At 43.8% G+C, this 15,163-nt stretch overlaps 1 protein-coding gene across 1 annotated transcript in view; it reads right to left on the minus strand.

The window, feature by feature from the left end:
- washc4 (WASH complex subunit 4) overlaps positions 1–14,541 on the minus strand; it is a 32,277-nt gene extending 17,736 nt beyond the window's left edge. Inside the window, exons 1-7 of the mRNA XM_047347620.1 lie at positions 14,402–14,541; positions 13,069–13,208; positions 12,930–12,983; positions 12,790–12,855; positions 12,650–12,695; positions 12,489–12,556; positions 12,326–12,408 (exon numbers count right to left, since the gene is read on the minus strand). Coding sequence (XP_047203576.1) covers positions 12,326–12,408; positions 12,489–12,556; positions 12,650–12,695; positions 12,790–12,855; positions 12,930–12,983; positions 13,069–13,208; positions 14,402–14,462 — 518 coding nt within the window. The 5' untranslated portion in view covers positions 14,463–14,541. The remainder of the gene's footprint in view (positions 1–12,325; positions 12,409–12,488; positions 12,557–12,649; positions 12,696–12,789; positions 12,856–12,929; positions 12,984–13,068; positions 13,209–14,401) is intronic.
- Positions 14,542–15,163: the final 622 nt, after the last annotated feature.

Here is a 15,163-nt window from a genome sequence, read left to right on the forward strand (position 1 = left end):
CTTGAAGCTCATCAACAGAATGCCAAGAGTGTGTGGAGCAGTAATCAAAGCAAAAGGTGGCTACTTTGAAGAACCTAGAATATAAGATATATTTTCAGTTGTTTCACACTTTTTTGTTCAGTATATAATTCCACATGTGTTAATTCATAGTTTTGATGCCTTCAGTGTGAAGCTACAATATTCATAGTCATGAAAATAAAGAAAACTCTTTGAATGAGAAGGTGTGTCCAAACTTTTGGTCTGTACTGTAGATGTGCGTAAAATGGGAAAAATAAAAAATAAAACTTTATTTTCTCTGAAAAACATGCAAACCAAGCTAAGAACTTTGACAGCTGTAAAAACCCTAATTTGTTAATTTTTTAAGATTACTTTTGAATAATTTTACTTTAGTATTAAACTGTCCAAAGGCCTAATGAGGAAAAAGTCCTGAAAATAAATGGACTAAAGGACTGCTGGTGATGTTGAGAGTGATTTCTGGGGTTGGGGACATAAAGGAGGGATCACATACTGACTGCAGTTTCAAATGAAGTGGAAGAAAATCTTTCATAGAGAAAATATCTTTAGTGATCAATGCACATCTTGTCAAAATAAGGTGAGATCTTTCCATGTAATCCACGCAACATATAGCAAACTTCTTATATTTGACTATAGAACAAATGTAATAATGAATATCCCCAAGTGTAATTTGTGGAGTGTATATTGAAGGCACACAGTTGAAACAGTGCAAGCCTGATCTGGAGTTCTGGAGCTGGTGAAGTAAAGAGGCCTGTAACGAACGAAGTATGATCTGTGAAATGTTATGTGTTTTATCTCTAGCAGCAATAGGAACAAAAGCGATGATATTCTGTTGCAGGTGTAAAGATTATGATCTTTTGCATGTAGACTGTAACGAACAAAGTGTAATCTGTGAAATGCTATGTGGTTTATCTCTAGCAGCAATATGAACAAAAGCGATGATATTCTGTTGCAGGTGTAAAGATTATGATCTTTTGTGTAAAATGCTATGTGGTTTATCTCTAGCAGCCATATGAACAAAAGCGATGATATTCTGTTGCAGGTGTAAAGATTGTGATCTTTTGCATGTACAACAAGCTAAAATAACTGATGAAAATGTATGATAACATGTTGAGGTTAGGGAACAGTGTGGCCGGTTCAGAACTTTCCATGACGGAGAAACAGAAAAACGTTGAAGACCGGATCAGTGCATTGAGCAACCAAGTTCGTCAGTATAACCAAATAAGGTACATTTCCTGGACTATAAAGACAGTGAGTGAGTGTAGAAACGTTGGTGGTATACCTCGCAGAAGATCAGTGAACAAGATCGGAGAGAAGCTACAGGTGGATCAGAGTTCCAGAGTCACAGCTAGACTGATTAACTGCCAAAGAAAGAGGATCCACCCGATGCCATTGAAGGACTGTGTCTCAAATTTAAGGATCTGATTTCATCTAAAGCCGTTTTTATCCAGACAATAGAAGTGAACTTGATCGGTGGCTAGCTGATTGCTCTACGATTCAGGCTTCGGGAAGTCCTGAATCTAACTTATGTAGGCCTCTGGATTTATCCGAACTCTCCCAATTAAATAAATCCTTACCTCCAGAGGGAAACTGCAACCAAGAACTGGTTTAATCATCGAAAGTTCGGAACATCAGTATTTGTCACTTAAAGGAAGCAACCTGAGGATCAAGTCCTGTTTCCTTCAAGAAATCACTCGTTGTTACCAAGAAGAAAGTATTTGGTCCATGGAAGAATCTCCGTCTTCAAAGCCTCTCAAAACCCACTAGTTTCAGCTTCAGGGAAAGACAAGTTGAGTTGATTAATTCGTTTTTATTATCGTTGAAATAATTATTATTGCTGAATTTAAGCTGTTGCTTGCTCCTGCCAAAGCTCTACGAATTAAAGAAAGCATATAAAATTCTAGTTAAGTTGTGGACATTCAATTATTTAAGTCACAGTACTGTTGGTTTTTCATTGGTGGTAAAAAGTCTTGCTGTTTGGTCCTAATAGATTATAGGAGTTTTTAACGGTTGCCTTAGTCAAATAAGTTAAAACAGCGTCCTTGAAGCTCGTGCCGAGCTACTAAAATTATCCTAGTCCATATACCAAGTGCCAGTTGTAAAATAGGGAATGAGCAGCCGTGGACAAAAGTGACTGTGCAAGGTGAGGATGACCGCGAAGGGCTACTTGGTCACCCTGGCCTCCAGTTGAAGAAGGGCGAGACTTTTGGATGAAGGCTGTCAGGGGCTAGGCGAGTCATTTCCCAACAAAACACCAGCTTAAACAGAACTTTCAGTAAGCCTGTTAGGCAAGACCCTTCAGGTTTAGGGAAGTCCGGACCCGTTGGATGGACAGCTGGTTTGAGCAATACCTCTAAGAAAAGGGAAGTAAGTGGGAGGGGTTAGCTCATTGGACAACGAAAGGTGGCGCCCGAACAGGAACCCTAACAGAAATACAGGGGCCCCAGAAGAAGGATGCTCGAAGCAGAGAGACGTGTCTGCCTGAGCACCCCGGACCGACAGCCTGAAAGGAAGTAAGGTCGTCTGTGACTGATAGGGGCCATCGGTCACAACCCTCGCAGTAACTGCATAGCATGCAGGTGAGGTTAGGGCTTTATTGAGGGTAGAATGACCAAACCCGGACAGTAAAGCTAGTAGCCAAAATAGTCTTAATCCATCCCTACTCGAAGGATCCTCGAGAGGCTTTGGAGACGGACAACTCGAGATGACAAAGACATAGCGATGGACGGAGAGAGTGGACCACAGGACGAGGTGGAGGAGGGAGCTGAAGGACCGCTCCCGTCAACAGAACAACCGAGATCGACAATGTTAAGGTTACACAGCATACCAACCGAAGTGCTGTTGGGTGGAGACGGATATTCAACATGGGTTCCGTCAGTAAAGCAGCTGTTCTTCAGTTTCAACAAAGAACAATCGAAAGAAAGACTGGTGGGTGAGCTAAAAGAACACCTGCAAAAAGAGGACATATATTACTGTTCAAAGATAAAACATGAACACAGACTTGCTGTGGTGCCCTGCCCCAAGGCAGTCCAGAAGAAGGAAGACGTTGTTAAGTGGCTGGGGTGGTGGACAAAATTCACGGGACTATGGGCACTGGGGAAACTGACCTCACTGCACAGTCCATCCGAGAAATATGACCCGATAGTGAAGATGGTTGCCAGCGAATCTGGGCTGAACGGGATCCTCATACGGTCCAAGGCCAGAGCAGCAGCAAGGCATAAAGGATGTGAGGAAGAGATCAAAAGGATGAACACGTTCAGGGAAAACCTTAAGGCCATCCAAGATGACGACCAAGAAAGTGTGCCAGAGGAGTGTAGTGACTTTTTAAGAAAAGGGTTCTTCACAACCCCCGACCCCAGAGACTCAAGGAAAGAAGAGGATGCGGAGAGTAAAGAGGGGAATCAGTACTTAAAGCAACTCAAAGTAACTGGAAGCGGCGACAACGTGAAGTTAACGGACATGGTGATTGACTATAGTGAGTCGGAACAGGAGGAAGAAGACGGAGCTCCCTCAGTGACACCAATTATTGAGATAACCAAAGAAACAGACAGTAAGGAGGGGGGTAATGAGTCCGACCAAGAACCAACGACTACCCCACTCACAAAGGCAAGGGCTGAGATACCTCAACAGCTGGCTCTGGCTACAAAAGAACTGCAAGAGACTGCCAGGCGGAGAGCCATATTATCAGCTGCCTACGAGAGGTATAAGGAAAGCCTCCAACGGGCGGCCAGCATCTCAGGATACCTGGAGCCCGATCCTACACAAAGTATAGTGAGAGACCTTACCTTCCAGTATGAACAAGGAACTAAAGAAAACAGTGTTAGTGTTAGTAATCAACACGGAATAACGAAGAAAATGGATCTTGAAAGAAAAGAACCAAAAAAGGTTACCCAGAAATCAGCCGAAGTCATGATGAGGAGAGCACTAGACCCGTTGCCGTCAGACGCAAAACGAATTTCCCTGCAAAATGGGACCCGACTCTATCAAGTTATCGGAGACCCCTGGTGCATGGAGGGAGACGGGCTGTTAGTTTTCACCAATGATAACTTCAAGATCCACAACACCAAATTTAGGAAAAAGAGCTGAGGCAGGGGAAAGTTACAAACAAGAAGTTCGAGAGCTGAGGAGGAAAGTGAGCCAGAATAAAGCAACCAAGGTGCATCTGACTAGTGGGGCCGACCTCGCTTATTATGCTGTGATTCACTCCCCCATTGCCTCTTACAAAAAAGATGAAGACTTGAAAGATTACAGAGAAAAGATGTGGGTAGCCCTGGAGGAGGGACTGAATGCTGCCATCAACCACGGCTTCAGACGGGTGATGATATGCCTGGATGGACTGAGATTGCATAACCTGCCCTGGGAGTCAGCAGAAAAGGTAGCTGTTGCGACAGCACACCATGTAGTCAAGGATCTGCTGTCAAGTGCCTCACTGAATGAGATAGTCATCATCACTTCACCGAGCCAGCATGAGAGCAGAAGGAAGAGAGAGCTGGCGTTAGTAGAAAAGATGGAAGAGAAGAGGCCAGAAAATCCTCCAGAGCTACACACGACAAGAATCAAAGGAGGGAGCGAAATTAAACCACACCCTGATGAAAGACTCTATTCACACCAGAGAGAGACTAATCAAGAACCCCGCCTGGAGAAAAGGCCACAACAAGCAAAAAGGAACACAGCTGCTCCTTCAACCTCCGTGCGGGCTGTGGAACGTGGCCTCGCCAGTTGCAGCCTGGAAGACCTAGAAGAAACAGAGCCAGTTCCAATAAAAAATGTAACAACAAAGAAGAACATAAAGCAAAGTCCAGCCATAGAGGAATTTCTGAGTCCAATTAGGATGGCGGACAGTGAAGTCAGTGGCTCAGAAGAAGAGGAACCATCGGAACATGACATCTCAGGAGCGGAAAGTGATGACAGTGAAAGCCTGCTTTCAATCCCTGTGCAACCTGCGACCCCACACAAGCCACTCAAAATAGGACAGAGAAAAGGAGAAAAGAAAGCAGTGGAGGTGTTTAACATCTACCGAGTTTCAGAAAGACTGGCCAGAGACCTGGCATGGGGCCCAGTCCAAGCGAAGGATGGCCGTCGGGCATACATCCCAGAAGCTGGACAGAAAGAATACCACATCCCGGCTGTATGGGCTGATCGGCTGGAAGATAAAGTCGAACTCAAGGTGAAAGCAACAGTCGGGGAATGGGCTAACATCCTAATGATGCCATCCTACCACACCCTAGCAACCTGTCAACCCCTAACTAGTAAGTTCAGATCTGCTTATGTTGGAGTTGTGCAAGATGTGATGTTAAGAAGACTAAAGAAAGCCGCATACAAGTATGCGCAAGAAACAGAGCGAGAAGTAGATGAGCTGTCGGCTGAAGAAGAGGAAGAACCCCCACGGCCGTCAGCACCCCTCTCTGCCAACAAGCCAAGGAAGGAAACGTCAGAACAATGCCCGGCATCCAGCCCTGAAGGTGATGTTTTCCGTGAATACAAAAAGATCAAGACTTTAGTCAGAGAGAAAAGAACAGAAGAAAGTAATGAAGATTACATCAAAGATGTGTGGCCGATGATTAGAAATGCTACTGAATGTGACGAAGCTAAAAAACTGTGGCTTTGCCACATAACAGCACATCCCATAGACAAAGAAGAAACCGCTGAAGTCCACTATGGAAGGTTAGTGTTGGAGGACATGGATGATGAAGACTCCCAGATCAGGAGAGCTAAACTGCGTATGGACGGAGGTCAGCGCCTTGCACCGGTGTGGCATGTGCTTAAGCAGACAATCTCACCAACCAGATATGTGAAAGCCCTCCGAGAAATAACCCAAGGCTGAAGAGGAGAAATCGCTTTTGCTAAAATGCCGATGCTGGGGACAACAGTTCCACAGATGGATCGAGCAGTAGTTTCTTATGATCTGGAGCAGCAGTTTTACAAAGATAGAAGGAAAAAAGAGACAGGACAAGGGGCCAGACCACCAACTAAGGCTAGTGTGAAAGCTCCAGTCAACCCTCCTAACCAACCACCGCTACAGAGAAGAGAAGAACCTCAAAGAAGATTCTACGGACCGCCACCATCCCAGGGTCCACAAAAGAAAAGCACATACATCCCTAAAGAGGAGTACGACAAGCTGTCCACAGAGGAAAAGAAGGCCCTCTTCGAGTCCCGTAGACCTGGGACCGGAGGGCCTGCTAAGTAAATGATGACACGGCCGCGAGTCACCCTGGAAAATGCCTACTGGAGTGGGGACGAAATCTACACAGAAGTGGGAAAAGAACCGGTTCAAGAATGACTGAGGAGATTTGGGACCAAAGTATGTACACCTCATAGAAGGGGGAGTGCATCCACCTGTTCGGCAGTACCCCCTAAACCCGGGTGCTGTTGAAGAAATGGATAAAATAGTAAAAGAATTGAGTGCTCTAGGAATCATCAGAGAAGAACTAAATCCTATCACTAATAGTCCCATTCAAGCTGTAAAGAAACCCGAGTCAGCAGGAGGAGGTTGGAGGCCAGTAATTAACTTCAAAGCCCTCAATCGAAGAACCATAGCAAACCGGGCCAGCCTAATCAATCCCCAGGGTGCATTGAAGACGTTAAGAGTCAAAAAATATAAATCCTGTATTGACTTAGCAAATGGATTTTTCTCCCTCAGACTCGCAAAGCAATCACAAGGCAAGACGGCATTCACACACAAAGGAAAAAGTTATGTGTGGCAAAGATTACCCCAAGGGTACAAGAACTCCCCTAATGTGTTCCAGTCAGCTGTGATGGAAGTTCTGGGTGACATCGGAGCAACGGTGTACATAGATGATGTGTTTATTGCAGATGACACTGAAGAAGAACATTTACAGAGACTGCAAACAGTGGTGGAGAAAATTACAGCAGCAGGTTTGAAGCTGAATCTCAAGAAATGCCAGTTTGGACAGTTTCAAGTGAACTACCTAGGGTTCCAAGTAACAACAGATTTGGGACTCTCGGACGGATATCGAGAAAAGCTGACACAAATCCAGCCACCTGCATCTGAAAATGATCTACAAAAGATTTTGGGACTCTGTAATTATGTGAGAGATCATGTTCCTAACTATCAAAGATATGCTAAGCCACTATATGCCTGCCTAAAGAAGCGAGAAGGAGAGGATGAAGCGACAAAGAAAAACTGGACATGGACTGCATCAAATAAGAACGACCTGGACAAGCTCAAGAAAGCAATCCAAGAAGCTGTGAGGTTGGAACCAAGGAGCCTGACTGAAAAGTTAGTTGCCGAGATCAGCTGTGAAGATGAGGACTCCATGCTGAAAGTAAGCAATGAAAATGGGGGGCTAGTAACGTTGTGGAGTTACACACTGTCATCTGTAGAAAAGAAATTCCCCCAAGAAGAAAAAGAGTTAGCAGTGCTTGCTAGAGACTGGAGTACCTTAAAAGATCTAGCACAAGGCCAGCAGATTAAAGTCAACACACAAAGTCAAGTCCACAAGTATCTCAGAAAAGGGACGGTGGAAAGCACAAAAGCAACAAACACAAGGTGGGGAAGATGGGAAGACATCCTGCTGGACCCCGACCTTGAAATTGGCCCAGCACAACCGGCCAACAAGAAAACACTTTTAAAATCACCTGTGAGAGAAGGGCCGCCAGAATGGATCCTATACACTGATGGGTCAAAGAAAGGACTGGATCAGATGGCCTACTGGGGGTTTATTCTCAAACAGCAAGGTCAAGAAAGGTGCTGTCAGAAAGGTAGAACTCCCGGTAGTGCACAAACGGGAGAAATGACAGCAGTGCTGGAAGGAATGTTGGAGTTGGTAAAGAGAAGAATCAAAACAGCAAAGATAATCACAGATAGCCACTACTGTGCTCAAGCCTTGGACGAAGACTTATCCATTTGGGAAGAGAATGGATTTGAAAGTGCCAAAGGAAAGCTAGTGGCCCATCATGACCTGTGGAAGAAGATCGCCGAGTTGAGAATGAGCCTGGAGCTGGAAGTAGAACACCAGAAGGCTCACACCCGAGAAGGGGCTCACTGGCGTGGAAACAATGAGGTGGATCGCTATGTTCAACAAAGAAAAGTTGTCTTTGTCGGGATCGAGAAGTGGGACAGAACGCCAAAAGGACGGGCGGTCCCTGAAGAGTACGTGGATGAGGTAGTACGGAGCGTGCATGAGGCCTTAGGACATGCAGGCATGCTGCCTACCCGTAAAGAATTGGAAGAGCAGGACCTCTGGATCTCCATGAAACATATCCGCCGTGTGCTGCGGGACTGTGAAGTATGTGGTCAATACAACGCAGGACGCCGAGGACAGAGGCTGGAAGGTTTAACCATCAAAAGCACCATCCCCTGGGGCTCAGTGTGCATGGACGTTGCAGGCCCCATGGGGATAACAGGGAAGAAAGGTGAAAAATACCTCCTGGTGCTAGTGGATTCAATGTCAGGGTATGTAACTGTAAGAGCAGCAAGGAGAGCCAACGGCAGAGGTGTCGTTGCCATGCTGGAGCAAGTCTGTAGTTCCCTGGGGGTACCTAAGGAATTACGAACAGACAATGGGACTCATTTTCGCAACACACAGGTTGATCACTGGTGCGAGAGACATGGAGTAATGAGAGTTTACTCTCCACCATACACTCCCCAAGCGAACGGAGTGGTGGAACGCACCATAGGCCTGGTGAAAAACTGGATAGCAAAAAATGCTAATTCTCGAGACTGGAGCACAAAGACTGTAGAAATTGGACAAGCACTGAATGACAGACATCGAGTCATTAGGCCCTCCCCTGCAGCAGAACTTAACCAACGACCTTTCTCTTCAACAGAAGTGGGGCGGAGCTCCAATGAGAAAACAGTGAAGCCAACGCCTAAAGTACCATTCCGTGAGGGACAACGAGTGTGGGTGAAAGCACGAGATCATCCTGTGTTAACAGCAGTGAAACCCAAGTATGATACCACTGACATTGTAAAACAAGTCTTAGATCGTAACAGTGTTGTTACAGAAGAAAGGGATTCAAGGAGTTGAACAGCTCAAACCTATTCTTAGCTAAGGATAACCAGAAACCGGAGAATGGCCAGCGGACCAAGCACCATGCCACCCTACATCAGACTGGCCAATGTGTATGGGGTGGTTGCCATTCGAAGAACCACTTCAGGGCTTTGGGCAGGAAGAGCCTTGAGGAAATTGGAACTTGCTCAAAAAGGATTCCTGTCGACAGAAGATGAGATGTTGTGCTGGCGTAATGTCAAGCACTGCTGTGCAATCTGCCTGGGCCCGACTGAGCTCATGGTCCGCTGGGAAGGACCAGGACGAGAGAAACCACTACATCATTACACAGGGACCGAGGAGTTCGACAGACTATTGTACAAGCCCATTAAGGTAACTGACATCTACATTTGTGGGGGGTGCCGAATCACCACTCTCCCCAGAGTGGTTTTTGAGACCCGGTGGGATATAAGTGGAGAAGAAGTAAAAAACTGTACCTGTATGTGGGACGATTGCTACCTGAAGTATTGTGATTCCTGTGGAAAATTAACAAGATCAGGACGGCTGATGCACGTGGCCCAGGCAGAAGGGTGGCAAGTGAAGCGGTTTTACAACCCACTAAGGCCCTTCAAATCACATCCTGTAGAAGAAAGGCCTGCACCGTATCACCAATGCATCCAGGAACAACCTAGTGCGGAACTAACGGCTCAACCATCAGCTCCTCCACTCTACGAGGGGCTGTGTGAAACCGAGGACTGGGGAAACCCGAGTAGTAGCCGGGAATGAGGACCAATAGATTTCCTGAAAGCAGCAGTTGAGGGTTCCTGGCCATACAAATTAGCCTCAGGCCAGGTCAGCAGTCCACCTGTAGGTACCACCCAATACCCCCTGGTGTTCCGAGTATATAGTGAGCAGGGTCCAGAAGGTGACGGACCCACGTCAAACCAACCTCATAACAACAACCCACAGCACGCACATCCAAGTGGATGGTTGGGGCCCTGGGAGTTGACAACCTGGGGACAGTTAATATTAGAAGTAGTAGCAAACCCAGCTCTCCCCTTGGAAGATTTACCCGACACTCCCAAAGAACATGGAGCTCGGGGTAACGACCTATATTACTTCACCACCGGTCAAGATGCATGGGGAAGCCACGGAGCCAGACCCAAACAGAAGGTGGGAGAATTCCTGGTGACCTCTGAAAACTGGCAGCGTGAGAAAGTTCTACAAATCCCAGGAACATCAGCCCACTGGGCTCACACGCCCACCGACCCTAGCTCCACCCTGAGGGTACAACTGGCGATACAAATGGTTTTAGTCCCATTTAAAGGCATATACTCCATAGGAGCAACAGTGACAGTCATTACAGAAAAGCCAGAAGTTGAAACGGCAGCAGTATACAAGAAAAAACGCTCAACTCCCCGGTCCTGGCAATCGTGGCCGCAGAGGTTGAGATGGATGAAGGTTCACAAAAAATGACGGACCAACGAAGCAGAGGGACACAAGTTGTCGGGCGTCAAAAGAAAAGAAGAGTACAAAAAGAAGAAAATTGTTCCCTGTCAGGTTCCTACAAAAACAACAGGGTTAAAATCGGGCCCAGCATCTGGAATGGCCTATTGCTTGGAATTCCCTATTTACAGCTGCCCTCGGGATTAGTTCTACTGGACAATCCAAGAGCGGATTTTACCCCTTACTACCCAAACTCAGAGAGTTATTTTGTCTCCCATATAGAGTATCACAGAGCGATGGATCTGCAAAAACTTGACAATGGTATGAAGGGTCACCATTTGCCATGGGATATAAGTAACTTTTTCATCTCATACCGTAGAATGTCCTGGCCTGGTAGCCGGGGGCATGGCCCGCTAGCTACTGAAGTTGCACCCTCACCAGGCATGCCTGCAAATCTACCATGGGTATTCAATGCAGTCCACCTTAAAGTAAAAGGAGCAGTTCTGGGAATCAGATGGGGACCACATTATCAGGAACCATTACAAGGCAAGTATTATGAAGTTTCCGTGGCCGGAGCTGTAATTTGGGCCACATCACCTTCTACGTCAAGAAAAGTCAAGAGAAGAGAGCGTCAACCTGACAAGTGTGTCTTCAACAACACCCAATTACCCATCTCAGTGAGAGAAAGCACAGTCTACCCTAACCCTCCACATCCGCATTGCACCAGACCGGCTCGGCCGAGCCGTCGGGTCGAGCTTATGATTCACAGCCACCCGCTGTACACAACAATCTGTATCCAGTCAGAGGTCGGGTTGGCCTACGAGACCTACAGACAACGGCGGGTTATAGAAGGATTTATGCTTGCCGGAACACAGGTACAACCTGACTACTGGCAAGTATACCAGTGGATGTGGGTGTGGAAGGGGCTGGAACCTGGATTGCCCTACCCATTAGTAGGACTATCAGCTGTGTACTGTATCCACCTCCTGCACAACACAACTGATGGTCCCAACCCCATTTATAAGGCTTGAAATCCCACTTATTAAACCTGACAGGGCACACCTGTGAAGTGAAAACAATTTCAGGTGACTACCTCTTGAAGCTCATCAACAGAATGCCAAGAGTGTGCGGAGCAGTAATCAAAGCAAAAGGTGGCTACTTTGAAGAACCTAGAATATAAGACATATTTTCAGTTGTTTCACACTTTTTTGTTCAGTATATAATTCCACATGTGTTAATTCATAGTTTTGATGCCTTCAGTGTGAAGCTACAATATTCATAGTCATGAAAATAAAAAAACTCTTTGAATGAGAAGGTGTCCAAACTTTTGGTATGTACTGTAGATGTGTGTAAAATGGGAAAAATAAAAAAAAAATCTTATTTTTCTCTGAAAAACATGCAAACCAAGCTAAGAACTTTGACAGCTGTAAAAACCCTAATTTGTTAATTTTTTAAGATTACGTTTGAATAATTTTACTTTAGTATTAAACTGTCCAAAGGCCTAATAAGGAAAAAGTCCTGAAAATAAATGGACTAAAGGACTGCTGGTGATGTTGAGAGCGATTTCTGGGGTTGGGGACATAAAGGAGGGATCACATACTGACTGCAGTTTCAAATGAAGTGGAAAAAAATCTTTCATAGAGAAAATATCTTTAGTGATCAATGCACATCTATACCGATGACTGTAACCGCCAGTGTGGTATGGTGCGCCTGCTCCATCACTGGACCATGTGGTGCCCCAGTGAGCGACAGTACATTACTAATTCTCAATTACTACTTCAACTTGCAAAATCGGACAATAATCAGTACTTTATTTATTAATTGCTCCATCATGGTGGAGCTTACCTTGGCAGTAGACTTGGTCAGTCAATCTGATATGACATTTTTATTACTGTTCGACATTTGGAGCTTACTTGCTACTGTTGTATAGGGCAGCCAGCTGATGAATGATGCTGACCACCACCTCATAACATCTGGAAACAAAGCAGGACAGTTCCTATAGAAGGAAGGAAAGACACCGAGTGAAAAAATTTCAAAAGATGAACGAAGTTTCAGAGGAAAAGATTTATAGTTTACCTGCAGGAATGAAATAAATCTGCCCATTTCAATCTGCGACTCTCCTTCAACAACACTGGTTTCACACACTATAATAAAAAAACAGCACATGCAACATGCCTTATTTTTATCTGTAACAAAGAATGAATGTTTCTTACAAATAATACGAGTTGGTACACTACCTCCCTCTCCATAGAACAATAGGCCATTGTAGAACTTGGTTTCTGCCTGGAAATGAAACCATTAGTGTCCCAGAGAGCAAACACACACAATCAAACCAATCCAACCGAAGCACAGAGATGATTGTTTTAGCAATGCTTACCTCATATTTTAGCTTTTTCACTTCACTACAGAGAGCAGCATAAACCGTTATAACTTTGTTCAGAACCTGCACGCAACACAGATGGTCAATTTTATACCACAGTGTAGACATGTATTTTAAAAAAACAACGAATGTTTTACCTTGTTGTCTGTTTTAATTAACTCTAATAGCGAAGTTTGCTCATACGGGACAAGCTGAAAAGAAAAACCTGAGTTTAGTTTGTGTAATTCCTGTCAGACCTTCAGGTGGAGGTGCAGCTACTTAGTTTGACTGTCCTACCTTCAGAGCAATGGGATCTAGAGTGAAGTCCCACACATCTCCTATAGAGTCATCCAGAGCCTCTTCAATGCCCTTCAGCTGGGAGGTGTATTCTTCCAGAAAGCTGCTGTAGTTCTTCAGCTGAACCTCTGTGTGTATTTCTGTTATGAGAAAAGGTGGAAGTCAAAAAACTTGCAATTGAATATGCAAAATTAAAATGTTTAATTTTGTTTGGATTTGTTACATTTTTAGGAGAAATACATTTCTATTCTAGTCTAATAGTTCTCCAGATTTTATGAAGGCATTTTAAGTTTTTGCTTTGCATGGATATGATTAAAGATTTTATCAATTTTTTTAAATTTCACACTTTATGTAACTATTGTTATGATAACCCCCCTTTTTAAAATTAAGAAAAACACAAATAAGTTACGAAGTGCTGCGTGAAATGTTTGTAATCTATGTGGTTTGTCATTTACTGTATTTTTGTGTATTTAATCGTATGCTTATTTATTTATTGAACATTTATTTAGTTCTGTATATATTAATTATGGCATGATTGGTCCTCCATATTTTACATCCTGTTGAATCCGATATTAGAAATGTTAGCTGCAGAAAGCTCTTTTAACAAGAAATCAGCTCAGTCTCTGTTGATGCATTATTAAAACCGAGTACCATTCAAAAGTTGCTTGATAATATTTTTCCCACTTCATAATGGCCCAGACATCTTTACAGAAATGCAAAGAAATACAAAATTAATTTTAAATATTAGGAACAAACATTTTTTGCAGTGCTAGAAGAACACTGCAGACACTATTTAGGTAAAGTTGTGACATGGATCGATTAAAAATAGAGTAACAGCTCTCCATTAGCCAACAGTAATCAATATGTCCTGTAGGTTTACTACAGCAAAATCGAAAGCGCTTTCACTTTGCGTAAACATGCAGACAGCGAACATTTTAGCTGCTAACTGTTGACATATATAGAATCAATAGCACAAACACAAAGACATCAATTATGTTTTAAGTGAACTAAATTAAATGGTCATAACATTATAATTTATGTTCCGTTCAAAGTGAACCAACTGTCAAACTATCAGCTGTCACTGAGGGTTAGCTAACCAAGCTAGCTTTTCATTTCACTTATTTACACCCTGTGTTCACGCGTCAACCCAAACCAACAAAAACATTTTAAATGTAACCATTTATAAAGTTGATATTGCAACTAAACTACAGAATCATCTGGTTGGAGCACAGTGGCTTAGCATTTGGCTAGCAGCAGGAGCTAACACTGGAAGCAAGCAGCTTTTCTCCGTTCCTGCTTCTCTCTGGACGCCAGCACAACGCGGAGAACTTACTCTGAGACCCGTCGTCAAAACGGTCAAACTCCCAGTCAGGTGCGATGGTTTCTACTGCCATGTTTTCAGATTAGATCCCCACAAAAATCCAAACACGGTTCTGTTAAGTAGGGCTGCACAATCCCATGATGGATCTTGTGATTTTGTTTGCTATTGCTTATGGGAAATTGAGTCCACTAAACTTGCCTGTAGATCCGTGGTGTCCAAACTTGCCAAATTGAAAGTACTAATGGGGTCAAAATATTATATTTTTTATTAAGAATTGCAAAAAGATTTAATTGCAATATTTTTTCTTGTTCTAAAATTCTAAATATATCTTCCAAATGCACCTTGGTTTGGTGTATAAATATTAACAAGGTTTATTCTAAAGTCTCCTATTTTTACTTTTACCAAGAGAGCCGTACCTTCAAATTTTCTAACCCCAACAGAATATTCATATTTAGAGTTGAAGAAAATAAACTGGCCACCACAGCACTAATATTTGATCCGTAATAAGTAAAACACCCAGTGATGACTGACCATGATGCGATTATTCAAGAACTTTTATCTTCTTTATCATTTTTGACTTGCTGGTTTTCAAACTTTTCTTAAAAAAAGTAACATGCTTCTTGAGATGGCAACATTTCTTTTCATCCAACAACTTTTTGACCATCAGAAATAGGGCACTCAGAAGACTCTATCACTCTCAAAATCAGATAAAGTATCTGATTCACTCTGTCTTTCACCCTTTTTCTCTATAGATATCTTTTTTGGCTTTGCTCT

This window comes from Girardinichthys multiradiatus, chromosome 2 (genome assembly GCF_021462225.1).
Source record: "Girardinichthys multiradiatus isolate DD_20200921_A chromosome 2, DD_fGirMul_XY1, whole genome shotgun sequence".
In the NCBI taxonomy this organism is placed as follows: Eukaryota; Metazoa; Chordata; class Actinopteri; order Cyprinodontiformes; family Goodeidae; genus Girardinichthys; species Girardinichthys multiradiatus.